Consider the following 27,478-nt stretch of genomic DNA (forward strand, 5'->3'; position numbering starts at 1 on the left):
AAATTTGGATGAAGTCACTAGGCCACGTGGAAGGAGACAGTGCCTTTTCTCGAAGTATTGATGGCACTCCAATCTTGAAGGAAATGTGGCGCATCGTCGATAAATCTCGGTTACGCGCATATAAAGTATGAACAATAGTATCTTCAATCCCCAAGTGCTCGTCGACAAATTTTTTCATATCATCGGCTGTGACATCTCGGTGCACGCGAGTAATAAAAAGCCAGGTTAAGTTGCCCGGTGGTGGAACAAAACGGACGTGCGAATTTGTTGTGATCCCTCTCCCTGAGCCATGCAAAAGCGTCTTGGGACGCGGGATGGGGAAGTGTGCTGGCGATGTGGAATCCTGTATCGCTTAGTGGATCAATATTGGTGACGTGCTTTGCTTTGACGTGCCCGCTCTCCGCCATGTACGTTTTAGTTGGCTTCACAGCAGGAGGGCGCGGGTGTGCAGGGATCGGGGGTTTCGCCGCGTTGAGGACAGATGACCTAGACGGCTTGGTGTGTGTGAATCTCTTATCCAGCTCCGTAAGAAGATCTCCGTTCATTTGTTTAAGTAGCTGAGTCAGTGCTTGTAAATCGTTACTTTCGTAATTGCGGCAACTCTCACAGATCCACTTAAGACCGCGATTACGGGCCAATTCCTTCGTGCAAGTGCCGTTTAATTTGAGACATTCAGCGTGGAACATAGCATTACAGTTGAGAAATAGCGATTTACCGCAGCAAACAACCGGATCCTTAATGATGACGGAGCTACAAATAGGGCAAACAGCATCCATGGTGATAAGTACGAGCTGATGATTGTGAAGTACGATGTGTTGATGTGTTTGTTGGAAATCAATACACTGGTGTAGTTGAGCGGGAACTTGATGCTGGTGTAGTAGTGGCTGGTTGCTGGTCAACAGGACGGCGTCAGGCGACGCCAAGTAGGTAAACAGTCGATTTCACAGCAGCAAAGTTTGCCAAAATTAACGACTAAACGCGATCGGCGCATCCGAGCAACTTCGCGAAGTACAACAACGACTGTTCACAAAATCAAAACCGATCCAATAGACTGATGCTTTCTCTCTTTTCTGGGTGTTAGTTTTTGGACGCGATCAGTTTTGCCCTGGTACACCAAGTGCACTCTCGGCTGCAAGTCAACTTAGAGCGAATTTGTGAAAGCAGTCAGTGTAGAATTGTAAAAAAACACGGAGAATATTATAAATTGTTGTTCTTCAACAAAATTGGTGATTCAACATCTTAAAAAGTGTAGTTTTGTATTGTTAAAAGTGTATTCAAGTAGTGAAGTGTGAAAGAAGTGATTGTCAGCCAGTACAGACAGCAGCTGATGTATAAAATGGACCACGACGAAGATGCGGCTCCGAAGCAGAATGAAGGCCTAACCGCACCAGGGATGTAATAACGATCGTGGTTAAACTAACGGATAAGTATTTAAACAATATCAGCAGTAAAATATTGTATTGTATTTGATTGTTTGGTTTTAAAACACATGGTTTTATTTGACAAGAAAGAAATGGGGTAGGAGAAGAAAAACCAGAGCGCAAGCGAAGCGTGAGCGAGGAAGCGCAGAGAGCGATGACGTCACAGCGTGCATTCTCTTCTGGCTTATAGTCTGACTGTATACAAGCCAAGTAAAAGCCGAGTTAAAGCCGTTTTTTTATATGGACTTCTGTCAGCGGGGTAGCCAGGAAGCCTGAAAACACGAAAGAAGAAAGAAAAACGTACGCTAAGCACGTGCGTGCAAGAATACTCGTGCGTAAGCTGCCTCTTATTTTCTGTCTGGATATTTTGTACTCCACTTGGAAGCATATGCTTGGCTCTGATGCTTGTTTATGCCAGTTTTCAGTGGTTTCAGTGGTGGTAAGTGACTGTAAAGTTTCAGTGGTATTAAGTTGAATCATCCGATACTTGGTAAGTAATATGAAACTTCAAAACCGTGAACGTTTGGAATTGATAAAAGCGTTTCAAATTTACAGGAGCTTTGGATTATCTACTACATATTTTAGTTTTTTTTATGTATGGAGTTCTGTGTACACTAAAAACTCGACCAATACTGAACCGTCGCTTCTGAAACTTTTCACACATTAAGTTTAAGTACTGCAGATGTTGTTGAAGGTTTGTTAGATCATTATTTTTTGATAAAATTATCTAAATTTTACAATTGAAACTCAGTTTTACTAACACAAACAAAACAAGCATGTAAACAAATGTCAAGGTGTATCCAACATAGTTACCCTAAGGTTTATACATCGCGGGGAAATTCATGCAATTTCATACATTTAAATATGCCGTTATTGTAACTAATAAATTAATTCTAACTTTCAAGTAAAGAGTAAAACCATAAATCTTTTCTCAACCTTTTCTTCACCGAGCAACGCCGGGGCGTCAAGCTAGTAACAAACATATTTTAGCTTTTTGTTTTATGTATGGAGTTCTATGTACACTAAAAACTCAACCAATACTGACCCGTCGCTTCTGAAACTTTTCACACATTAAGTTTAAGTACTGCAGATGTTGTTGAAGGTTTGTTTGATCACAATTTTGTAATAAAATAATCTAAATTTTACAATTGAAACTCAGTTTTACTAACACAGACAAAACAAGCATGTAAACAAATGTCAAGGTGTATCCAACATAATTACCCTAAGGTTTATACATCAAGGGGAATTTGATGAAATATCAAACATTTAAAATATGTCGTTATTGTAACTATTAAATTCAAACATATCTTTCAAGTATTAGTCAAAACAATAATACTTTTCTCTATCCCTTCGTCACCGAGCAACGCCGGGGCGTCAAGCTAGTAACATATAATTATGAGTCGAGGGCGAAGAATTGAGGTTTTGAAAAAACAATATTCTTTATTCCTAATGAGGCATGTCCTCTTCTCTTGAGTTCTAACTTAAAACTGATTATTCCTAACTTGGCTTTGCCTAACGAACTGCTGATTCGGTGTCTGGTGCAGCCCGTGGGAACCGGTGGTGCGCGTCTCGGTGGTTCTGCTTGATACGCGGACTGTGACTTTGATGATACACGTTACACGGACTTTATGGAACTGTATAGATACAAACGTTTATTTAGAACACCTTTTATACAACCGAAGAAACCGACGTGAACGTCCAACCGATTACTATTAGCGTGTTGTTTTTTTTTTTTTTTAATTTTAGAGATTTTGACCACTATTAGCGTGTCATTTTTTAGATTTGTTGTATTTTGTTCAATTCTTGTCCGATTTGACTAACCTCACTGAAAAAACAGAGCATCTAATGCAGATTCTACAGAAGAGTCTACTCTAGAGTGTCTGTTTTGGACATACGTTGCGCGGTGGTAAGCTCTTGCTCAATTTTCAATGAAATACAGTAGGTCTCGCACTATTAGCGTGTGTCCAACATGTCACGCTTTTCGTTCCTTATATATTCCATTCTGTTCTCATGCGGAGCCCACGCTGCTCTCCCTCTCCTGAGCCGTTTGCCGCAACTTTGATTACTCTCTCAACACTCCTCCTGAATCAATGTTGTCGCTTGTTGAATACAATCCCATCATGTTACAAAACTTTGCATGCTTAATCGGACCAAGTGGCTTAGTGAGAACGTCCGCTATCATGTTTTCAGTAGGGCAATATTCGAGAACTAAAACATGTTCTGCGCATAGATTCCTAACATAATGGGATCTTGTTTCTATGTGTTTTGAACGTCGATTCGTTCGCTCTGAGGTGGCAAAAGTAATACAGCTTTGATTGTCTTCCATTACTTTTATCGGGACTTCACAAATTTCACCTAGATCCTTCAGTACGCTCCTAATCCAGACTAACTCCTGACACGCTTCGCTAAGCGCTACGTATTCCGATTCCATTGACGATAGCGTTACGTTTCCTTGTTTTCTGCTGCCCCAAGCAACTGCAGCACCAGCTAACATGAATACAAAACCAGTGGTAGATTTTCTGGTTTGTACATCACCTGCCCAGTCTGCGTCCGAATAGCCTATCAAATCAGTGCTACGAACACTGTCATATTTTAAACGAAGATTTTTGGTCGCTTTTAGATAGCGTACGACTTTATTTGCGGCCGTCCAATCTCTTTCAGTCGGTGCGCTCACACGTCGTCCCAGGATCGATGTACTTACTGCTATATCAGGCCGAGCGCAAACCGCTATATACATTAACGCACCAATCAGACTTCCATATTTTGTTGCTTCAGAAAGTGTAGCAGAATTGTCGTCTTCTTTCAAGTATCCAGATTCCATCGGGATTTTAGCCCCCTTTACATCACTAAGCTTAAACTTTTCTATAACTTTGTTTATGTAACTTTCTAACGAAATACTATATATGTGGTATTTGTAATGTGTAAAGTATTACTTTATTAACTGGTAGTATTTGTAGTGTGTAACGTATTGTCTTCCTTGACTGCCTTGCTTCGTGGTCGGGACACTACTGACCGCATGTGGTCCATCCGTCGTCCTGCCCGGCTGTCAATCCATGCATCTGGCAGCTCCAGTGCTGCCAGCTTCCTTCCTTTGTAGGATATAACAGCTCTTCCCCGCAAAGAAACTGCTTCCTAGGGTTTCAGCCTCTCCGGGGGTCGGGTGACTCGTTGGGATCGACGTAGTCCTGTGTCCGCTGGCAGTCCTGCTGAACCAGAAAGCTTCCCAACCGCTACATTGGGGTTCAAAGTCGATGGGATCTCGGAGGTACTAGGAGTAGGGGTAGTAGGAGTATTAGTGTGTTTAGGATTCGGTTTTTCAATGGGAGCAGTGGTAGTGTCACGCATGTTTACTTCCGAATCGTACTTTTGACTTTGATTGTCAGGTATGTTAGAAGCTACGGTTGCATCACTTTGACGACGACTCTCTTCAGGGCGTAAAGAAAATTCGTCTGTCTCAGAGTTTCGTGCATTTTCACCAACCTTGCGCAACTGGTCAATATGACGCTTCCAGACCCGACCGTCATCAAGTTGCACCATGTAGTGAAGCTTCCCTAATCGTTCCTTAACCGTTCCGAAATTCCACTTATTATCGTGAAGGTATTCTCTCACGGCAACTCTTGAGCCAACTATTAGTTCTCGAATTTTAGACTGCACTTCACTTGCATTTGTATCTTTTGTGGGAATCATGAGATCGAGTCTCGAGTGTATTTGTCGTCCAAAGACTAGCATTGACGGAGAGAATCCAGTGGCTGGATGTACCATTTTGCGATACGTGAGTAAAATGTTACAAATTTCTCTATGTACCTGCGATCGTTCGCAATTTAGAGATTTCAGTTTCACTTTCATTGTTTGCACAAATCGTTCAGCTTGTCCGTTTGTGGCTGGGTGATAGGGGGCAGTTAGCTTATGAACGATTCCGTTAAGCTTAAGAAACCTAGCAAAATCTCCTGAAGTGAACTGAGGTCCATTGTCACTCACTAATACAGAGGGTATTCCGTAAGTGCTGAAGAATTCTTTACACATTCGAATGGTTGTATCCGTAGTTGTATTGTTCACCACATATACAGACGGCCATTTAGTGTATGCATCAATCAGTATAAGGTAATAGAATCCTAAAAAGGGGCCTGCATAATCAACATGAACTCTTTGAAAGGGTGCAGAAGGAGGACTCCAACAATGAGAACTTACTTTTGGAGGGTTTGCTTTGGCGGCCTGGCAGGTCCCGCAATCCCTAACCAGGTTCTCAATGTCTTTGTCAATTCCTTCCCACCAGCAATAACTACGAGCCAGGGCCTTTAACCTGCAAATACCGAAATGCGTTGAATGAAGTTCACTCAACACTTTCGGACGTAAGGAAGGTGGTACATACACTCGACTTCCCCGCATTAGACAATCTTTTTGTAAACCAAATTGTTCTTGGTCTACGCCAAATCTGTATCTTGCCTCTACCGTTTTTCCTACTCTCAAGGCGCGGAGCAGTTCTTGAACGGTATCATCTTGCATAGTTGCTGTACTCAGCTCGTCCACGGTAAGAGGTAAGGTCTCTATGGCATTTACCTCAATCAAATCTGTTTCCTGAATCTCCGTCTCGGGATCAGTGGTGCAGATTGGCAAACGGGACATCGCGTCTGCGTTGCAATGATCCGACGATCGACGATGACGAATCTTGTAGTCGTAAGCTTGTAAAAATGCCGCATAATGTTGCATACGAATCGCGGACATAGTAGGTAACCCTTTTATTTCTGAAAATATTTGACTAATGGGTTTATTATCTGTAACTAACGTAAATGTACGACCGTAAAGGTACTGGTGAAACTTTCGAATACCAAAAATAATAGCATAAGCTTCTTTATCAATTTGCGAGTACTTTTGTTGTGTTCTTGTTAGCGTCTGTGAGGCGTATTGCAGGGGTCTTTCTGTTCCATCCGGATACAGGTGACTAAGAACTGCCCCAACTCCATATGGAGATGCATCAGTCGCTAACACTATTGGAAGCTTCGTATCGTAATGAGTAAGAAATCTATCAGATTGCATTTCTTGTTTAACTGTCACTAATGATTTTTCACATGTGGGACTCCAGATGAAAGGAACATCATCTTTCAATAGATTGTTTAAGGGAAACAGTATTGTGGACAGGTTAGGAAAAAATCGACCGTAGTAGTTTATCAGCCCAACAAAGGATCGCACTTGTTCCTTGTTTTTAGGAGCTGGCATGTTTTGTATTGCATCGATCTTTTTCTGTATTTTATGGATTCCGTCTTTATCGACCATGTATCCGCAATATTCGATTCGATCACAGAAAAAATCACACTTTGCCCTATTTACTCTAAGGTTGTACTTGTGTAATCTTTCCAAAACCTCCTCTAGTCTTTTCAAGTGAGATTTTTGGTCAGGGCCGGTAACCCGAATGTCGTCAATAAAGACAGCAACACCTGGGATTCCTTGTAGGATCTCTTCCATCAATCGTTGGAATATGGCTGGAGCAGAGGCAATACCATACATAAGTCTGGTGGGTCGAAACAATCCTTTATGTGTACTCAACGTAAGCAAATCCCTATCCTCTGGCCGTACTTCCAGTTGCAAATAAGCTTGCGATAGGTCCAGCTTTGAGAATGTTTCACCTCCCGCCACGGTGGCAAACAATTCTTCTACTGTCGGCAGAGGGTGTTCGTCGATCAGCAAATTAGGATTTACGGTTATTTTGTAGTCACCACACAAACGCACTTTGCCACCTGCTTTTTTCACAGCAACTAAGGGGGTAGCCCACTCGGCGTGATCCACTTTTTCCCATATTCCGTCTTTAATAAATTTATCCATTTCTTTTTCGATTGTATCACGTAAAGAAAAAGGTACCTGTCTCGCTTTGATGTAAACTGGCTTCGCATTTTTACGGACTGTCAGTGAAGCTTGTATGCCTTTAATCTTGCCCATACCTTCATCAAAAACGAGCGGAAATTTCTTCAACAGGTCATTTAACTCCATCATTTGCTTTCCACCATCGCAGTAAGAAACGTAATGCGCTCCAGGTCTGAAAACGCGGTTGAAGTCTAGCTTCAATGTATTTAACCAGTCACGGCCAAGCAGAGGATGGCGGTTGGACTGTGCAATATGTAGTGGTAACATGCACTTCTCATCATTAACGGTGACTGCAACCAACACTTTTCCTAACACACCTATGTCATTATCGCAATAACTAATTAATCGGATGTTAGTGGGGAGAATTTCTAAATTGCCAAAATATTTTTCTTTATCCTGCGTATTTATAAGGGAAACAGGAGATCCGGTGTCGACTTCGAACTTCAATAGGGATTGGTCAACCTTAAGGCTCAGCCAGTACTTACCAGCGGTTTCGGCACTCAAGTGAAAAACACTGTTGATGATCTCCGGCTGCTCCAGATGGTGTGCGTTGTCCGTCCTTCTGCCCTTCGTCAGACACACCTTCTCCAAATGCCCTCGTTTTTTACACGCATTGCAAACGGAGGCTTTATGTTTGCACTTATCAGCAAAATGGTCCGGGTCCCCGCATCGATAGCATGCTCTCGGTTGTGTGTGCTTAGGCGATGATGAACTCCTCTTTGTAATCGGTGCAGCTTTCTTCTTCATTTTCTTTGAACCGTGTTCGATATATTGTACTTCGGTTCGTATTGTACTTCGGCCATGCAACTCATCGGTACCACGATAGGACATCTCCATCCCGAATGCGATCTCCTTTGCTCTCGCTAGCGTCAGGTCCCGTACTTCGAGCAATCGCGCTTGTATTGTTCGATTTTTTAATCCGAACACGAACTGGTTTCGCAGCGCTTTCTCGAGATACTCTCCAAAATTGCACGTTTGGGCCAGCTTTTCTAGCTCCATCAAGTACGAGCTTAACGCCTCGTGGTCCAATTGCTTGCGGCTAGCAAACTTGAAATTTTCCAAAATTTCCAACGGCGTTGGACTGAAATGTGCTCTCAGGATGTTCACAATTTCATCGAATGTTTTAGTGTCCGGCGCTGTATTTTGTAATTTGTTGCAAAGTACATCGTACGTTGCCCCGCCCATGTAGTGGAGCAAATGGTCCCTTTTGTCTTCTGCGCCCACGTGGTTGATGCGGAAAGCAATTTGCAATCTTTCCAACCACCTATCGAATTTTGCCGTATTTGGATCAAACGGCTCGAACGGGCTCGTTCCTTTCTGTCCCCGTGACACCTGCAGCGGTAGTAGGAATGGTAGCAGTAGAACCGGCGGCGGTGTCCGTAGCGGTCAAATCGGCTCTTGACCTGGTTGCAGGGGAAGCGGCACTGGTAGTAGCAGGGGGGGCAGCAGTTGAATCCGTTGTGCGTTTTGGCGCAGGTGCCATTCGTCCTTCACGCACTTTTCACTATATAACACTAGCAAAACGCAAGTTCGACTTCCTCGTCGCCAATTGTGGTATTTGTAATTTGTTTATTTGTTTATTTGTAATGGAAAACTCAACGGACCGAACAGTGTCCCAATGAGTATCTAAAACTAAAACTAAAACTAAAACTAGGGCAGTTGACGCATGTGAATAAGCTTATAAAAAATTCGGGTCTATTGTTAGGCGCAACTTAAAGGTATTAGCGTTATCACAGAAATTGAAGGCATAGTAAGCTCTATTAAAAGTATTGCTCATAGCGGTCATTGGAGCGAACTGGCCATAACGCGTACTATTAGAGGATATTCTTAGAAAGTCAGAATTCCGAAGCCGTCTACAAGGTGCATTAAAGTTAACTAGTTCTAGTAGGTTTGGGGCATCAGTCTCGCCCTGAATCAGCTTACCTACAAACACTGCCTGTGCTATCAGTCGTCGTTTTTTGAGAGTTTGTAACCCTAAGAGAAGGCAACGCGAGTGGTAAGATGGGAAAGAATCCGAGTTACGCCAGGGGAGTGATCGTATCGCCAATCTCGTAAACCTTTTTTGGATGTTTTCAATCCTATCGTGCCAATAGTTGAAATGTGGAAACCATATTACACTATTAAATTCCAGAATAGGGCGCACTAAACTAACATACAACGTTCTAAGACACATTGGGTCGTTAAATTCTTTCGTGTTTCTAAGGACGAATCCTAGCGTCTTATTTGCTTTTGCTACCATTTCATTATAGTGGTCGTGAAAGGTAAGCTTACAGTCTAGAATAACGCCTAAGTCCCGAATCGTATTTCTTCTTTGTAATATTTGATTATTTAACTGATAGCTGTATATGATAGGCTTTTTTGTTCTATGAAACGACACAATGCAGCACTTCTCGACACATAAATTTAATTGATTCCAATCACACCAAAGACATAAATTGTTGAGAGAATCCTGTAGTCGAGAGCAATCCCTCAGATCAGATACTTCATTATAGAGTTTGAGGTCGTCAGCGAAGAGCAGCACAGAAACACTATGAAGGACTGTACACACGTCATTGACGAATAAAACAAATAACAACGGACCTAAATTACTACCTTGAGGAACTCCAGAAAGACTTCTGAAGGGATGCGACAGAGTGCCATTAAGTTTAACCTTATAAGAACGACCACATAGGTAGGAACGAAGCCAAAAAATAAAATCAGAAGCAATGCCCAGTCGTTCAAGCTTCGCTAACAGTAGATCGTGATTCAAACAGTCGAAAGCCGCTTTGAAATCCGTATAAACAGCGTCTACTTGGTGTCCAGACTCCATCGATCGCAGAGCATTAGTCACAAAGCCAGCAAGATTAGTGGTAACGGAGCGCTTAGGCATGAAGCCGTGCTGAGAAGTTGACAAATACTGGTAGCAGCTACGAAACAGTGCATTACGAACTAGGACCTCAAAAGCCTTTGCTGGTGCGCACAAGGATGTAATTCCCCGATAGTTCTCCACGCGATGTTTATCTCCTTTTTTGTGAATCGGTTTCATCCAAGACGATTTCCACGGAGTGGGAAATTTTCGTTGCTGTGCAGATATTTTAAAGATGGTACTCATAGGCTCGCATAAGGCATCGACACACTTTATGACCACCACTGGTGGGATACCATCCGGACCGGGTGTGAAGGATGACTTCAAAGCCAACACAGAGGCTCGAACCGTCTCAGAAGATATATCGATGTTGGCTAGCGAGAAGTCGACTACGTCTGAAGGTACGTTGGACACAGATTCCTGAAGATGCGGAGTACCAACATTAGCCGCCGCAAAGGATTGACTGAATTTCTTAGCGAAGAGACTGCAAACACTAGCGGTATTAGAAGCATAAGTATCACCGAAACATAATACGTTAGGTAACGAGTTGTTTTTCCGCTTATTGTTGACGTAGTTCCAGAATTGTTTCGGGTTCTTTGATAGATTGGATTGCAGTCTGTTTACGTACTGTCTATGCAAAATCGAGTTCAATTGACGGTAACTGTTGACCGATAGCGTGAAGCCTGCTTTGTCGGCCAAAGAACGACTCCGTTTATAACGACGTAAGGATCTGATTTTGGTCGTTTTGAGTGTCTTCAGGTGGCGATTGGACCAAGGGGGAGACCTCGTGGTGTTGACTCTCAAAGGGCAGCATTGTTGAAGAACATGTATGATTCGTTCCGTGAATCTTTCTACAGCAAGATCAACGTCCAATGAAGGACAAAGGAATGACCAATCCTCCGTGGCCAGTAACACAGACATTCTATTGAAATCTGCCTTCCGGAAATTAAGAAATTGAAGGCCAATGTTGGTCGACGACGGTGCAGATGGTGACGAATGAGTCGCGAAACTCATTACCAACGGAGGATGATAGACATCCGCAGGAGTTAAAACATCGATAGCGAGCTCCACGATGTCGTAGTTGTCATTATAGTTGTCCAGTAAGTTGTCGTCAGCAAAAATTAAGTCAAGCAGTGTCCCTGAAGAGTTGGCAATCGTATTGATTTGCACCAAGCCGCAGAAAGAGAGCTCGTCCCAAAGCGGAGAGAGTGATGGCGAGATAAGTGAGTGTTGCGCGAGCTCAGGTAAATGACCGGTAGCGAGATGCCAACGCAATGCGGGCTGGTTAAAGTCCCCCAACAGCAGGAATTTATCTCTCGGGTACTTCTCCTTCATGCAGCGTAAAGAACGGCAGATATTATCGATAATACGTGCATCAGCACTGTGGCTAGGGGGTAGATAAAGTGCGCCGATGAGAAGTGATGCTTTCACTCTAACCCAAAGCAGTTCCAGAGAAAGGATTTCCGAAGGACAGGTCACTGAGTCCATCTGAGACGCTACCGCAATTAGGACCCCGCCGCCTCTGCTTTTTGAACTATTCAGTGCATTGCGGTCCATGCGATGAACAGTGAACGTGCTATCAAAGATCTGTGCTGACGGAATTTCATCGTTAAGCCATGTTTCGGTGAGTACTATTATGTCGTAGTGACACACGGATGAAGCAGTGTAAAAATCGACTGTTTTTGTTCGCAGCCCACGAACATTTTGGTAGTATATGCAAAGATCTATTTTTTCAGTGATTGCGTTGTGTTTTGGCTTCCCGTTGATAAAAAATTATCGATCTTGGTTTGATGCGGTGTTTTCGTTGTGGTTGAAGAATTTCGACTTGTGACTGCTTTAGCAGGTTGGGCAACAGGTTGTATGGATGAATTTGGTGGAGGGGCGGGTATTGTGCATGGTGCATCGCATAGTGTATCGTTTATATCGTGCAAACTTTCAGCTATTGAAATTGGTGAGCCAGCAATTGGTGGTGGTGAAGCTGATAATCCGGAACGATGAGTAGTGCGGCGATATTGAACAAACTCACGGACGCCAAGGCCAGCGGGCCACGCGCCCGGTGAGAGAGCCGACTCACGCAGTGAGGCGAGGATTCTCACTTTGAATGACAGTGAGTTCAACTGAGATGCTAAAACACCCTGTTTTATCAGGGGGAAAGCAATGACATCGTCAGTATCCAGGCATCGTTTAACTTCCGCGATCACCTGTTCTTTAGTAACGGAGTTGGCCAGTCGTGAAATGTGAATCCATATGTGATCAGGGTGTAAAGCTGGAGCGATGGCAATCAGTGAAGATGGATCACAAGCAGATCCCGTGATTCCCTTGATTCCCGCCAGTGCCCGAGTGGGAACTCTAGTAACCGATGCGTAGGATGCAGTAGTATGTGTATTATCGGGGTTCGACGAGTTGGTGGCGCCATAAATGTTGTTGTTTATAGATGGTTCCAAATCATCAATGATACGACGGCGTTTACCCGATGGGAATGTTGAGCGAGCGCTGCGGGGCGTGGATGGTTTAAGAGCCTCAAAACCAGCCCGAATCTCACTAGTAAGCGGTTCGATGATTAAAGACTTCATTGATGACACGGCTGAACGAAGTGCCGCCTGAAAGCCCACTTGCAGGCCCATCTCCTTAACCGCTCTGCTTCGAGGGTTTTTCAGGACATTGGTGCAACCGATGCAGCTCCAATGTAAATCAGCATACATTCCCACAGCCGTTATCAGTTGCTGCGGGAGCTTAGAACAACCATGATGAAAGGATGCCTCGCAATACGTGCAGTTGATCGTCTCATCCCCCGCTTCTAGCGGCTTAGCACAAGCGAAACAGACTTCCTCCATTGCACTAATAAAAACAAAGAGGCGGGCTCCTCCGGGATCGTCCAAACTATAACTTCGACTCGCACGAACGTGAGAAATTTACAGGCACTTTCGTGATATAACCAAGAGTGTTGGCGTGAAAACAACAGTGTTAGGGACAGTTAGGCCAGAAATAAAACGAAAAATAACGAAAAAAAAAACTAAAATTTGAGCTGGCAGTAAAACAACGCGACTGACTTCAGTGACTATCAGCTGTCAACTGTAATGTGTAAAGTATTACTTTATTAACTGGTAGTATTTGTAGTGTGTAACGTATTGTCTTCCTTGACTGCCTTGCTTCGTGGTCGGGACACTACTGACCGCATGTGGTCCATCCGTCGTCCTGCCCGGCTGTCAATCCATGCATCTGGCAGCTCCAGTGCTGCCAGCTTCCTTCCTTTGTAGGATATAACAATATACACTATCTACACAAAGTATTTCTAACCCTAAGAAAAAGCTTAAATCTCCTAAATTTGTAATGTCAAAATTCTTCTTTAATTCATTATAGATTGCACTGATTTCTTCTTCGTTTTCGCAGCCGACCAAAATGTCATCAACGTATTCTAACATATAAACTTGTTTTGAATTCACTAGCTTCATGTACAGGCATGGATCCGCCGTACTTTGTTGAAAGCCGATTCCTTGTAGAACTGTGTCGAGCCGTTTGTTCCAGCACCTGCCCAACCAAACATTTTCGGCGATAGTGAACCAAAAATATAGCCTTTCGCTCTTACAAATGTTGTGTTCTCGCTTCCACGCGTACGATGTCGGGGCCTTATGAATAGAAGCTTGTGAGCTTGTTTCTCTCTGCGGAGGTCTAGTACCCTCTCCCCATGTATCGGAGCGAGAAGCAGCAACTCATATACCCTCTGTCGCATTCGCGCTACAGGCCCGGTGCCGCGATTGAGCCCTCTCCACATTAAAAGCGCAAGCACAACATACGAGAGCGTAGGATGGAAAGCATAAAACGATTGCGCTCTCGCTTCGTGGGTACTTGCAATGCGCGTTTCTTCATACATTCATAACTTTCTGCGGGACTGGCTCATGTTTCAACAAAGGTGGAACAAAATCAATTTGACTTGATTTGATCAATGTTTAATCCACCCGCACATTTTTTGCACTTTTGAGTGACATTTAGATTGCAGGAAGCTATCGGGCAAGATCACAAAAACATGTTCCCAATGTAGCCCAATGCAATGTTCCCGAACAGCCATTGGCATCCACAAGTTACAAGATGATGTGCAAACGATTTCTCGATTGAAAAATTTTCGACCAAAATGTTTTGCCAACCAACTTGGAAAAGTCACTCACTGTGCGTCTTCAAAACCAAGATTTAATTTTTATGTTCGTTCCGAAATAACTTTTTGAAGTGAATGGCACATCAAAATATCAACGATATATATTGGGGTTATAGCGTGGCCGGAGCCGAGGTTAGGAATAGCCTATTTTGTTCTCACTACTCCTTTCAGACTTCAGGCTGGCATATCAAACAGTTCGAAACACCGAAAGCGCAACGAATCGAAGACACATGAGGGAGCGGAACGAAAAAAGTTCGTACGACAGAAGCAAGCAACGCCATCAAAGACATCCGTTTCGTAAGACCATCAACAGCCATCTGACCGACATCCACACAGTGCGAGCACCACAGAAGGGAAAGACACGAGAATTGGCAAAAAGAGAAGACAGACGCAGGAGAGCGAAAGAACTTTTTTTTCTCTTCTGGAGTGAGCAAATTTTTTCTCACTTCACTGGCTATCACCGAAAGTGAACTGTATCTCGCTGGTGTTTTCGGTTTGGCTTCGCCAACGAATCACCCCCGAGAACATCAGCGAGAAAAAGCGTGGTGTCTCCTTGGGTGGCCGATTGTTTGAGCCCGTATATACTCCTCCTCAAACGGCACACCAGGTTCTCCTTATCTTTTTCCACGAAACCGCCCCACCAACATTTCGCTATGGAAAATGACCGCTGCTTTTCTGTGAAGTGTTCGGCTACTTTTCCTATTAAAGCAGCTCCGTTCATTTCTGATGCAGCACCGGAGTTCATGAAATAATTGAAGCGCATGAAATAATTAATGAAATAATTCAACAAATTTAAGCTTTGTTTTGAACCTTTGCAAAACAATGTGAAAAAATTCAAAAAACATTTCACAACTCTTGTTCCGTTTGTTTCTCTTTCTTCTGTTCTGTTCTGCCTTTCTCGTTCTGCTGCCTCGCTCCCCTCTGCGGTCCTCTTGTAACCTCCTGAAGTGTTCTGCTCGCATGGTAGCAGGTGTTCCGCCGTTCCTTCGGCTTTGGGAGTTGATATGTTGCCTGAGAGTGAAAGATGTATATATTTGTCTTTGTTATTAAAGTTTTTACTTACCATTTGATTCTGCCAGTCCGAAGCGTGTGAGGTGTTAATCTCGAATTGTTCCAGTAGTCCACCGAGATTCTTGTACACCCTCGGGTTTAACTAGGGTTTTCTTTAATCGCTTTGGTGTTTGCACGCACGCGTCGCTTGATACACACATGTGTATAACGCACGCGCGTTGACCTTGTAAATAGAACCGCTAACAAGAACCAGCTGATTCTTGTTTTGCCACACTGGTGTGGCGACAACCGATCGCACCGTATGATTATCTTTGTTATATTTTCGCGCAGCATTAAATATACATATGCGCATGGAATTTCTTTGTGTTATCATTACAGTTGTTCGTCACATTTTTAACATGTAATAAAAGGTACTAAAATATGACCGCAAAATGTTTGATTTAAATTTAAATACAAACTGGTGCTAGGCGCAGTGTACTGCCTTCGTCATTAACAGTGACCAAGCGACTAAGTTGCATGTTTTTTGTGTAACATGTGCTTTATACGTTAAGAACATGCAAAACGAAAGTGGATGCGGAGCAAAGAACAATACGAATGATCAAAGATGTACTTTTTCCTCCACGAACTTTGGTTCATACCTAGCTTGCAATATGTTACAGATAAGAAATTACTTTTACAAAGATAGGCCATGCCAAAATCTGGTAAAAACTAATTGCACAGCTTAGCCACATCCGCTACATCCAACTGCAAGTTGCAATGATTTTTTTTTTCAGATTTCGATGTCGCATCGCATTTTTCATTGCTTAGCATTTGATTGTTTCATGAGATTACGTCTTTTGGAAACTAGTAAAGATCTACACACAGATCTATACACCGATTGGAGACAGCATTCGGAAGTAGCGGATAAAAATCTAGCTCTTATCAAAAGCGACTTTTGTGTGCAAAATGCGCTCCAACATCTTCTTCCGCCGGAAACATATTCGTTTCTCAGCATAAGGTGAAATCATGTATTGACAGTTTAAAAGAGAGCAGGTTAATGGCACTCCTTAGTCAAAATGCATTCGTTTTTTTAATGCTGGTAACCCTAATATAAATACATAAACTCGTGTAGCAACTGCTCAGCTGGATAGAAAATTAACCACTACCGGACAAAGATTACCGTTACTTTGTAATTAACCTTTGAACTGAGAAACACGGCCTTAACGTTTGCATTAAAAAATAGACAAATTTCGTCGACGATAAGAAAAAAGTCAACCCAGCATATTGAATAAAGTAAATTTTATTGTAAGATTAAGATTTTAGTACTTTCAAAATAACTTCCGACGGCCAGTTGGCCTTGGCCGAAACTTTGGCGTAGCCAACCAAACCAACCATGTAGGAATGTTTTCAGTTGTTGTAAATGTTTTTTTTTCGATTGGTTGTAGTTGATAGGGATATTTCAATTATATTTGACCCATTCAACTCCTCCGATCCTCTTTACGCATGATTTACTGTGGCTATGTATGTCCAAACCACTGAATGGTCTTTATCGTGTTTTCTGATAAAGTGGGTTTATTCCGGAAGACACTGCACACTATACACTTCTCCATACGCCGGAAGTCTTGACAGGAAGAACAGCGACTTTGGGCAAATCCTTCTCGCTGATTTTCACTTTTAAAATTTATTATATTAAAAAAACATAAAATTTTGGCTTTAAAACTACTGTAACAAGCTTCAAAAGTAATATAAAATACTAGGCTTTTTAACCACTTGTCGCCATCTGGTTTTAAACAATCGTTGGTCACGTGGTCCGCTAATAAGCTGGATGTTTAACACACGATCAAACGTAGATGGTTGTTGTCAAACTTGTTTTAAATTTAAACGAAATGCTACTCTTTAATTTGCTTTTAACAGAAAGTTTCTAACGTGTTCCGTTTTTTCATGAAAAGTCGTTAAAATTTGTCTCATTTTTTAAATGTCAACGTTATTGTAATATTCCCGAAATGCAAACGTTCGTTACTAATCAAGATCTAATCGGTTTAAGGACAGTCTATGTCGATTATTTAATAAATAAAACGCCCCACTGTTGGACATCTTTCACGCCCGAAGATAAAACTCAAAAAAGAATTCTATATTTCAAATATCAAATGGCGAACATTAATCTCTAACGTCAAACACCTCGCAATAATTACCATTCGAGATCATTGATTCAAATGATCAATGTATTGCTGAGATATATTTTTGATGTTTTGAATATAATGGACACACTTTGTGAATAGCCGAACATATGTTAGTTTGATATGCATTCGTTTACCTTTGATATGCATTCACAGGTGTAAAACGTACAGCGGTAGCAATGGTAGCAACTGCGGGAGAAGAGTAAAAATTGAATACGGGAGAAAAAAAATATCGCATCCACCCTTCTTAGAACATAACTTGAGCCAGCAACTGGCAAACTTGTAGTTTGTTTTCCTAACGCAGGAATTGCTGATATGCATGTGCATGTGCATGCGCAAACAGATCGTTCCGAGCTAACTGATAAATATCATCAATAAATTGAATTATATTTGTCTATTTTCTCGTTGTCATTATAGGTATGTAACACTTACACGATATTGTAATAACGTAAATGAAAACATACCCACATATAGAAATTCTGTCGAAGGATTCTTTATTCTATCGAGTGTTGCTTTGAAGAGACCGCACGAGCCCTGGTAGCGCAAAATTCATTTTCCGCTCCGAAATCCGCTCAAATGTGGGCCAGAGGGGGTCGGAAGCCAGGAGTTCGCTTCACCGGCGGTGCGGGGAGAGTATGATGAACGATTCCGAAGGCGAACATGTGGATGAGGGTTGGAGCGGAAGGTGAACACGGCTGGTGTGGGGTAAAACGATGAACGCACCATGAACGATTCGTCGCTCGGAAACGGTAATCGAGCGTGTGTCGCGTAACGGTGTGTGTGCACGCCCGACCGCATGTACACTTTTTTGGTTTCTCTTCCATCTTGCCGTTCTGTTCGGCGAACTGTTGGATGGAACACAAACAGAAACTGTTTGCCAAGTTCAATAAATGTATGAAATAAAACCAAAATATCTCAGCAACGGTTAGTAATTGTTGAAAGAAACTTTCAGGCAAAACATAGTACTACTAAAGATCTTTGAAACACAGCTCGTATCATCCCAATCGTCTTACAACTGACGGAGTTATGAAGCATCAAAGATCTATGTTTTTGAACGGTTATGCAACTTTGTTGAGCAATTTCTCCAAAACAACAAGCGATACAAAGATGTTTCATGCATCAAGTTGTTTGTCTTGAAGAAACCTATCGTTTGAAATGTCATTTGTAAAAATCGGATGAAAAATAAAAAAGTTGGTAAAAATAAAAATCTTGTTTCTAAATATTGGCCACTGTCCAAGGTCAACCTATTTGTAACGGTACCAATACACGACAATAACACAATCAAGTGTTTGATCAAACGTAACTATTCGTTTGGAAGTAAATTTGATGATTTTAAAATTACCCGACTAAGATTTATATCCACCTGCGCACTTGCACGTTTTAAAACTGTTCTTGTGACGCCAAAGAAACAAATCACAACTATGCCGGACGCTACGTCAAAGTACCTTCTAACAAGGGCGGAAGCAATATGAGATCATACTTTGTGCATTTCCTATTTTTAAAGGTAATCTATAAAATAACGGTAATCTTTGTCTCGCCGTGATCACTCCTCGCGCTCAGTTGCTACATTCGATAGCGTAAAAACTAATCCGTATGAAGCAAACAAATTTCTGGCAACTATTTACAAATGCATTGTATGGCATACTTTGTCAGCCTATCTATTGGCAAAATAATTGAAAACAACAACTCACGTAACAGATGGTTGTAGTTAAAGCTATTTGTAATGAAAACAATGCACAACAATAATATAAGCGAGAGATTGAAAATATTTCTCTATTCGCGAGGAAGCAAAGTTGATGATTTTAAATTTATCCGACTGCGTTCAAGTTTTTATCCACCCACGCAAGTGCGCATTTTACTGACGCTGAACAAACAAATCACAACTATGCCAGAGGCTGGCAAAAAGCACCTTCTAGTAAGTAACGTGCAATCAAAATTTGTGCGTTTCCTGTTTTTAAAGATAACATTCAAAATAACGGTAACCGTCGCGAATCGCTAATCTTAATACGCATCTATTCTCGATTGGAGACCAGCGTGCGCATTAGATTCAAACACGGATCGATTATTATAATTAGGCCATATCAGATCAAACCTTATGCAACCGTCAAACCTTTCTCAACATACAAAGTAACGGTAATATGCCCGACAGTGATCAATTTTGATCCGCCGGTGCATTTTCCACGGAGTATGTTTTGCGTCGGTATTACTAACATTGAATAAACATGCACATTTTGAACAACAAAACATCAGCGCGAGAATTCAAATAATTTTCATTTGAATGACAGTAGCTTTCTATCATTTTATTTTCCTTTAGATTGCCAACACCAGCTTGAAACCATCTAAGTGCAGGCAATAATATTTATGCAGTTATGTGGAAAATGCTGCGCTATTGAAAAAAAAGCGATTGAGCGAAGAATTACTTTGTGAACAAGATCTAGATCTAGAAGTAGCGAACTAGAGTGAAAAATGAAACATGTTGGTAAAACAACTAGGTACGAAGCAAAGTATTACACGGTAGTCAGAGGGATTACCGTTATGGATGTTCTTTACAAAAACAAAAACTAGGAGATTTCATAGACGTATACATTTTTTGAACAAAAGAGTTTTTTATCACACCACAGTGGGGTCGACCGTCAAGGTAAAGCAATAGCTGTTTTATGTTTTCAATAATTTGTTGCAATTTTTACGATTTGTGTCGTATCGCTTATATCGTCAGGTGTAATAACACAATTGGCAAGCTAGAATATGTTTTGAAAAGCATATTTTATTCTCGAGTTGCATAAAAAACTTCAATAGAAGCATTAACAGTTTAAGGTCGAACATCGGAATAAAGGCGCACATTTATATGTGGGTCGAATTTACGAGCATAAGGAAAGGTCTGAGAGGTTTTCCGTAGAACTTTAAAAGTTGTGTTTTAATACGAACTCAAAGTTTGTTGAAGACCGCAAGATGCTATCTACCACCGTTTGGGCTCTAGAGCCAAAAAACCCGTTCTCATTGAGTCCCAGAGGCATAACCGACATCAGTACATAGTGAGATGATGCGCATTCGAATTATTGAAAAAAAATTTTTTGGTCAAAAAATTATTAATTTGCTAAAAAATTATCGACCATTGAATACGTCACTGGTCCTACCGTGAGTACACCACTGACCGTGCGTCTCCATGATTCAAATTCCGACCGTTAGATGTGCGAACGGCACATGACAAACCCATCGATATATATTGGGTACACAACGTGTCGGATTTGAGGTTGCGAATAGCCTATCTTGTTAACAGTATTTCTTTCAGATTCAGCCAAGCCATTTAAAGGGATCGATACTTGGACGAAGCTTCATACACGACGACGATGCAAAAGCGAACGAGACGGAAGACGACACGCATACGGCAGAACCCGGCTCCACGGAACACGTCCGTTCCGCAAGGGCATCAACTGCCGACTGACCGGACGATCCCCACACAGCGGTCGTCCACCGCGGGTCGACCCGCATGCAACACACATACCACAAGCGAAGCGGGTTAAAACCGCCTTCTTTTTTGCCGATTCGCGCCTAGCGGTGGGTAAAGTGCGTCGCAGCCGAAGTAGAACGAAATGAATTCGAAGATGAACGAAATGAATCCGGTCTACCGGTGAGCTTGAAATCTCGGAAGTTCACTAATTCTTTCAAGATGTTTTCAGGTTTCTCGCTCCATAGTGAGAAATTCATTTTGCGTTACCAGGGAGAATGCTTCGAATGCTTTTGAATTCATACATCTTTGATCATCTAAAACACAATCATTTCTGAGGCGATTGAGATGATATAAATATTATTGCATAGGTATTTAGTGGGACTATCTTTTTTCTGAATGATGCACTTGGCTAGGAATAACCATTAAGGGGCTTTTTTTGTTTTATTTCTTCTCTTTATTGTGCATCGATAATAGATTTGAAAGCGTCAATGTTGTTTACATTGGAAAATGTTCTACCGTTGTTGGCAGCGCCGGTGCCATCCAAAGGTAATAAATAAACTTTCCGTTCAAACTGTAACGGTTTATGCTTTCCATCCGTCGCTTTATTTCATTCTTCATGCAAAGTTTCACTCAAGAGCGGGTTGAAAAATTTCGGCGCTGCAGCGCGAATGCGACGGAGCACAAGTCAGTCGCTGCGTCTCGCTCCGATCCACGGGGATAGGCCTAAGTTCATTCAAAATTGGTAGTAGGGCGGGAGGTTGCACCATATATAGTTCTTCTTCTAGTTCCCCGTTCAGATAGGCTGTTTTGACATCAAAGTGTTTTAGTTTTATTGTTTTTATACTTGCTATTGCCAGAAGAAGACGTAGAGTTGTGTGCGTAGTAATCGGAGCAAAAACCTCGTCGTAGTCTTCGCCGTACTTTTGCGAAAAACCTTGCGCCACCAAACGTGCCTTATACTTGATTATCTCGCCAGCTGCGTTTCTTTTCGTTTTAAAAACCCAGCGGCAGCCAATAGGCTTTCGTTTTTCCGGCAGTGTCACTAGTTCCCATGTGTTATTGTCAGAATGTGACTTTATTTCGTCCAACATAGCTAATTGCCACTTTTCTTTATTGTCACTATTCAACGCTCACTTAAATTTTTCGGCTCCTCTTCATTGCCACACGCTGCCTCAGCAAAAGTCGCCTCTCTGGTGCGTGCCACGCCGACCACAAAATCGTCCAGGTATTCCGGTCGCTTCCCGCGAGTCTTCCTAACATGTGATGGTTGTGGTTTAGTTTCTGCAACGGTTGGGATATTTGAACTATCACTATCTGTCTGTGGGTTTATATAATAATTTGCATCACAAAAGTTCTCTTCGTCTGAGTCGATGGGATTCGTTGAAAGATGATTCTCTGTTATGTGACTATTTTCTGTTTCCGAATCCTCGTATGTATCGAACACTGTAATATGATTGTCTTTATCACTGTTTTGTACGTTTTCGTGCACTGGTTTGTCTATCATAAAATGTTCTTTTTCAAGGAATTTGACGTCACGGCTCACAAGCACTCTTTCGTCACGGACATCAAGAAAACGATACCCTTTGTGCTGTTCTGAATACCCCACAAAAATAAGTTTCACTGCTTTGTTCTCCAATTTCTTGCGCTTCTCTTTCGGTATTTGTATCCACGCCCTGCACCCGAACGTTCGGAGGTGATCGATTCGAGGAACTCTACCAAACCACATTTCGAATGGCGTTACGCCCACTGCTTTCGCTGGTAATCTATTTTGTAGATATGCCGCAGTTAACACGGCTTCTCCCCAATACTTTTTGTCTAAATTTGCACCGAGCAGCATAGTAGTCACCATGTCCTCTAAGTAGCGGTTTCTTCGCTCGGCTACGCCATTTTGCTGGGGCGTGTATGGTGTGCACATTTGGAACATTGGCTGGTATCGCGAACGGTTTCGAATTCGATCGACTGCATGAACCTGTCGAAAAGTGTTCATTTTTGGTTCATTTGCTTCATCGGAATGACAAAGACCTATCGCGATCGAAACGTAGAAGCAAACGATCTATAAATTTTCAAGCAGTCAACAGTTGACTCGATTTCGATCGAGAATTCCTATCGCATACGCCTTTTCTCGATCGAAATGATTTAGACAGGTCGAGAGCTATCGAGAGCGGTCGCGTAAGCATTTGCAAACATGTTTCCTTTAAATAAACAGATTCAACGAATGCGTATTAACACCTTGTTGACGGGAGACGAAGATCTTCGTCTGTTTTTGACTCAACGTTGAGGACGGAAAGACGGACATGTACGTTACACGCATACCATTGCATAGTCAAGCATTCGGGTTTTTGGTTCGTTTCGTCGTATCCGTTTCGATCGGTCGTTCGTTACCGGAGCGGCTGGCCCCGGTGACAGCAGCTAGTTTTGGGAAAAAAACGCCCGTCAACAAAGTGTTAAAGTAATTTTTGATGTTTTTACAAATTGGGTTCAATTATTCGGATTCATAAAAATTATTGGTACCCCATGTTATCCGAAATATACATACTAAGAAAATTGAGCTGGGTGCGACGATGCCTGATACCCTATGCCCGATCCCAGCTGCGTGGTGCACAACAAATTCGTAAAAAAATATTGGTGCTCATACTGTTCAAAAATCTACTAGGAAAATTGAGCTGGGCACGACGATGCCTGATACCATATGCCCGATCCCAGCTGCGTGGTGCACAACAAATTCGTAAAAAATTATTGGTACCCCATACTTTTCAAAAATCTACTAGGAAAATTGAGCTGGGCACGACGATGCCTGATACCCTATGCCCGATCCCAGCTGCGTGGTGCGCAACAAATTCGTAAAAAATTATTGGTACCCCATACTTTTCAAAAATCTACTAGGAAAATTGAGCTGGGCACGACGATGCCTGATACCATATGCCCGATGCCAAGTGCAAGGTGATGCCAGGTGCGTGGTGCATGACAAATTTGTAAGAAATTTTTCACTTCAAAATGTTCCAGAAAGTTGTTCCAAATATTCTAGGTAAATTAGGTATAGTTTCCTCTGTCGTGGATATGGTGATTCGCCTATAAAAGGAGAAGCTTGGTGTTAGCAAATTCATTTTCAGCTCAGTAGTGATTCTAGTAGTGTCGCGTTATGGAAAGTTCACGCTTTACTAAGGACCAGATGGAGAAACTGGTCCAAATTATGGAGCAAAATCCCGAAGTAGCGAAAGGGATTTGCTCCAATCCGTCTGCGTTCTGGGGAGAAGTCTGCAAAGAGTTAAATCCGTTGGGCCCTTCAAAAGATAAAACAGGATGGAGAAAGGTAAGAATTGTCCTTAAGTTTAAGTAATCTTTAGTTTAATTCTTTCTTAACAAAATACTATTGATACTTTTGTATTTCAGGCATGGGCCGACAAAAAATCCAACGTTAAGAAAAAGTACACTCAGATGGTACAAGAACGGAATAAAACCGGAGGTGGTATCGCGGCATCTTGTACTTTTACCGACATTGAGGAAAGAATCCTTAATGTAACCAATATTAAAACCAATGCGGAAGGTGTAGAGGATACCATTTGCATTGGAGTTCCAGTGGGACATCAGAAAGGCGATCAGCAGCTGGCACAGGATTTTCATCTAGAGGAGCTTCCACCTCGTCAAGATCTTCAGCATCAAAATCAACCAATCATCTCTTCAGCAGAAGAGGAGCTTCAGCATCAAAATCAAGAAGGGTCACAAGCAGAAGACAACCAGCAGAAAGTTCAGCGTCCATCAGTACCAAAGAGTAAGACTAACTTTCAAGAAGTTATTGTGAACCAAAACGCTGAAATCGTAAACCAACTCACAGAACTAGTTGGTGCCATTAAAATGTTTGTAGAAGGTAGCTTGAATTTTCAGCAGGAAATATTAAGTCACTTGAAAAAAAATAATTAAATAGTTAGTAAGTAGTAGTTAGTAATAAATGAAAAGGAATTAAATGGAATTATGTACTCAATAGAAATAAAAAAGTGATGGTTTGTTACAAATGGTGTGTTTTTAATACTAAAAGTATAAAATTATTTTACTCATCATCAGGAATACCATTCAATATGCACAAATTGTGTAACGCAACACACACATTAACTATGCGAGCACATTTTGATGGACTATAATGTAGTTGTCTCTCCCCGTTTATGCATCGGAATCTGCCTTTCAACATTCCGAAAGTTTTTTCGATTATTACACGACCTTTAGCGTGATTTGTATTAAATACAGAATGTTCTGAGTTTGACTCAGCATTTCCGTACGGTTTTATCAACCAGGGTTTCGCTGGATAAGCAGAATCGCCTAGAAGCATGATATTGAATTAATTATTTATAAACGTGGCAATATCGTTTTACTAACCAAGTAGTTTAGAAAGCCTTTCGCCATTTCTCCACTGGGCGTCAAAATAATCCATAGCAGGACTGGAATTCAAAATAAAGGCATCGTGGTTTGATCCACCATAACGTGCGTTTACATAGCGGATTATGCTGTTGTTGTCACAAATCTGTAATAAATTTAAGTTGTAATAAATATACATTGTTTGTACCGTGATATTTGATTAAACAAAACCTACCATTAAAGCATTGAGGCTGTAAAACCCCTTTCTATTAAAGTACATGACTGGATTTTCCTTTGGAGCAACGATTCTAATGTGTGTGCCGTCCACAGCCATCGTTATCCCAGGAATACCCGACTTATCATAGAAAAATCTACGAGCCTCTTCCTTTTCCCTGACACTCATTTCCAGGGTGATATATGGTTTGAGATGCTGCTCCAACGTCCGTAATGTTTCGTTCAACGTTTCGGAAAATGTAGATTGAGCCATCGGCACGGTGAAATCATTTCCCACTCCAAGTTGATACGACCCCTGGGCTAAAAACTTTAGCGTTGCTGCAAGCTTTTCGCTTACAGAAAGTCCCCGAGGGTGGTGTGGACCGATGTGGGGTGCAATTTTGTCTCGGATTTGAATGAACAGCTTCTTGCTGATACGGAAATTTTTCCTAAAACTGAATTTTGACAATTATTATTCATCAACAGATTTTTCTTTGCAGTGTTTGTCACTTACGCTATCTCCGACAAATGCAAAGGATTAATTTCCTTCCGTAATTTCCTACGATGTTTCGCCAGGTCGATTGCATCCGCTTCAACATCGTTTATAAAAAACGTCGAAGAAATCATGTATAATTTCGATTTCAATCAATTTTTGACTCACATCATATCAATTGATTCACTTGATTATACAAAACACAGCAGCGTTGCGTGATACCACAAACGTAAACAACATCGATCTGACAGCTCGCTTGCTGCTCGACTTTACGAACGCCCATAGTTCATCGATCGAAACAGAAACCCCGTTGCCGATAGCTATTTCGAGTAGATTTAGATTTCGTTCGACTAATTCTTTTGATCGAAATCGTCTCGATCGATTCGTTCGCGATACCAGCCATTATACCATTGTCTTTATAGAAATTTTTCAGTTTTTCACTAGAATATTCTCCTCCTCCATCGGATCTTACTACTTTGGGATTTTTAATTAATTGTACGTACTCCATAATCTTTTCCGGAACGTCTGATTTCTTTTTCAACAAGTAAACCATTAGATATCTACTATAATCATCAATAATGGTCATAAAATATTTGTTTCCGCTTGGAGTATCAATTGGCATAGGGCCACACACATCAGTATGTACCAGCTCTAATATTTTTGTCGAACGTTTTTCTGCAAATTTAGGTATATTTCATATTTCATATTTCATTTATTTTACAATGTTTGCCACGCGGGCTATACAAGGTTTCTTAAGTCTATAGTTAAACTTAACATCAAGACAAATCACGAGAGGAGGAGAGGGATAGATTACACCAGAGAGCTGTTAAGACGCGAACGAAAGGAGGGGATGGAGACGTTGTAGTCAAACAGGTGGCTAACACTATTGAAGGAAGACATGGCGCGGATAAAAGGATCATTCTGGGAGAAACGCGTACGGCGCGTGGGAATAAGGAGAGGAGGCCTTTCCCGAAGGTTATGAGAAGGGACATATAGAGGGATATGAGAGAGGAGTTCCGGAGCGTCAGTGGAGTGTAGGAGAAGTTGGGCGATGAAAATAGCCTGAGCGTTCCGGTGGCGAGTCTGAATCGTGGATAGCCCCAACAATTGACACCGCGACTCGTAAGGCGGGAGGGAGGAGGCATTGTAGCCGAGAAGACGCCTCACCGCCAGGCGCGTGAAGCGTCTTTGAACCCCCTCCAACCTTCCCAAGGCGGTGACACCTGTTGGGGTCCATACCACGGAAGCATACTCGAGGATCGGTCTGACCCAGCAGCAGTAAAGCGCCATCAAGCAGCGCGGGTCCCGCACCTCCGATGCCATGCGAGAAATAAGCCCCAACATACGGTTGGCCTTGGATACCACCTTGTCGATCTGCACACAGAAGGACAAGGCGGCGTCAAGCCACACCCCCAGGTCCTCGACAACCGACACCCGCGACAAAGCAACGCTACTAATACAGTAGTCGTAGTGGGTCACCCCAGCGGAGCGACTGAAGGATATGACACAACACTTGGGTGTGCAGAGAGTCAATCCAT

At 42.1% G+C, this 27,478-nt stretch overlaps 2 protein-coding genes across 2 annotated transcripts; one reads left to right on the top strand and one right to left on the bottom strand.

The window, feature by feature from the left end:
- The first annotated feature begins 24,026 nt into the window (after positions 1–24,026).
- Positions 24,027–24,725, top strand: LOC131291216 (uncharacterized). Its single transcript, XM_058320405.1, has 3 exons — positions 24,027–24,197; positions 24,278–24,646; positions 24,720–24,725. Exons 1-3 carry the CDS (start codon positions 24,027–24,029, stop codon positions 24,723–24,725), a joined length of 546 nt encoding a protein of 181 aa, XP_058176388.1.
- A 525-nt stretch (positions 24,726–25,250) lies between these two features.
- Positions 25,251–26,074, bottom strand: LOC131291217 (putative nuclease HARBI1). Its single transcript, XM_058320406.1, has 3 exons — positions 25,962–26,074; positions 25,470–25,902; positions 25,251–25,400 (listed from the first exon to the last, which is right to left on the bottom strand). The coding sequence occupies exons 1-3, from the start codon at positions 26,072–26,074 to the stop codon at positions 25,251–25,253; spliced, it is 696 nt and encodes a 231-aa protein (XP_058176389.1).
- Between the last annotated feature and the right edge of the window lie 1,404 nt (positions 26,075–27,478).

The sequence above is a fragment of the Anopheles ziemanni genome, chromosome X (genome assembly GCF_943734765.1).
Source record: "Anopheles ziemanni chromosome X, idAnoZiCoDA_A2_x.2, whole genome shotgun sequence".
NCBI classification, from domain to species: domain Eukaryota; kingdom Metazoa; phylum Arthropoda; class Insecta; order Diptera; family Culicidae; genus Anopheles; species Anopheles ziemanni.

Excerpts from the sequence above, each read along its gene's own strand:
- LOC131291216 (XM_058320405.1), top strand. The coding sequence starts at position 24,027 with ATGGAAAGTTCACGCTTTACTAAGGACCAGATGGAGAAACTGGTCCAA. Across the intron at positions 24,198-24,277 it reads ATAAAACAGGATGGAGAAAG|GCATGGGCCGACAAAAAATC; the intron begins GTAAGAATTGTC and ends TTTGTATTTCAG.
- LOC131291217 (XM_058320406.1), bottom strand. The coding sequence starts at position 26,074 with ATGATTTCTTCGACGTTTTTTATAAACGATGTTGAAGCGGATGCAATC. Across the intron at positions 25,903-25,961 it reads TTGCATTTGTCGGAGATAGC|TTTTAGGAAAAATTTCCGTA; the intron begins GTAAGTGACAAA and ends GTCAAAATTCAG. Across the intron at positions 25,401-25,469 it reads ACAGCCTCAATGCTTTAATG|ATTTGTGACAACAACAGCAT; the intron begins GTAGGTTTTGTT and ends AATTTATTACAG.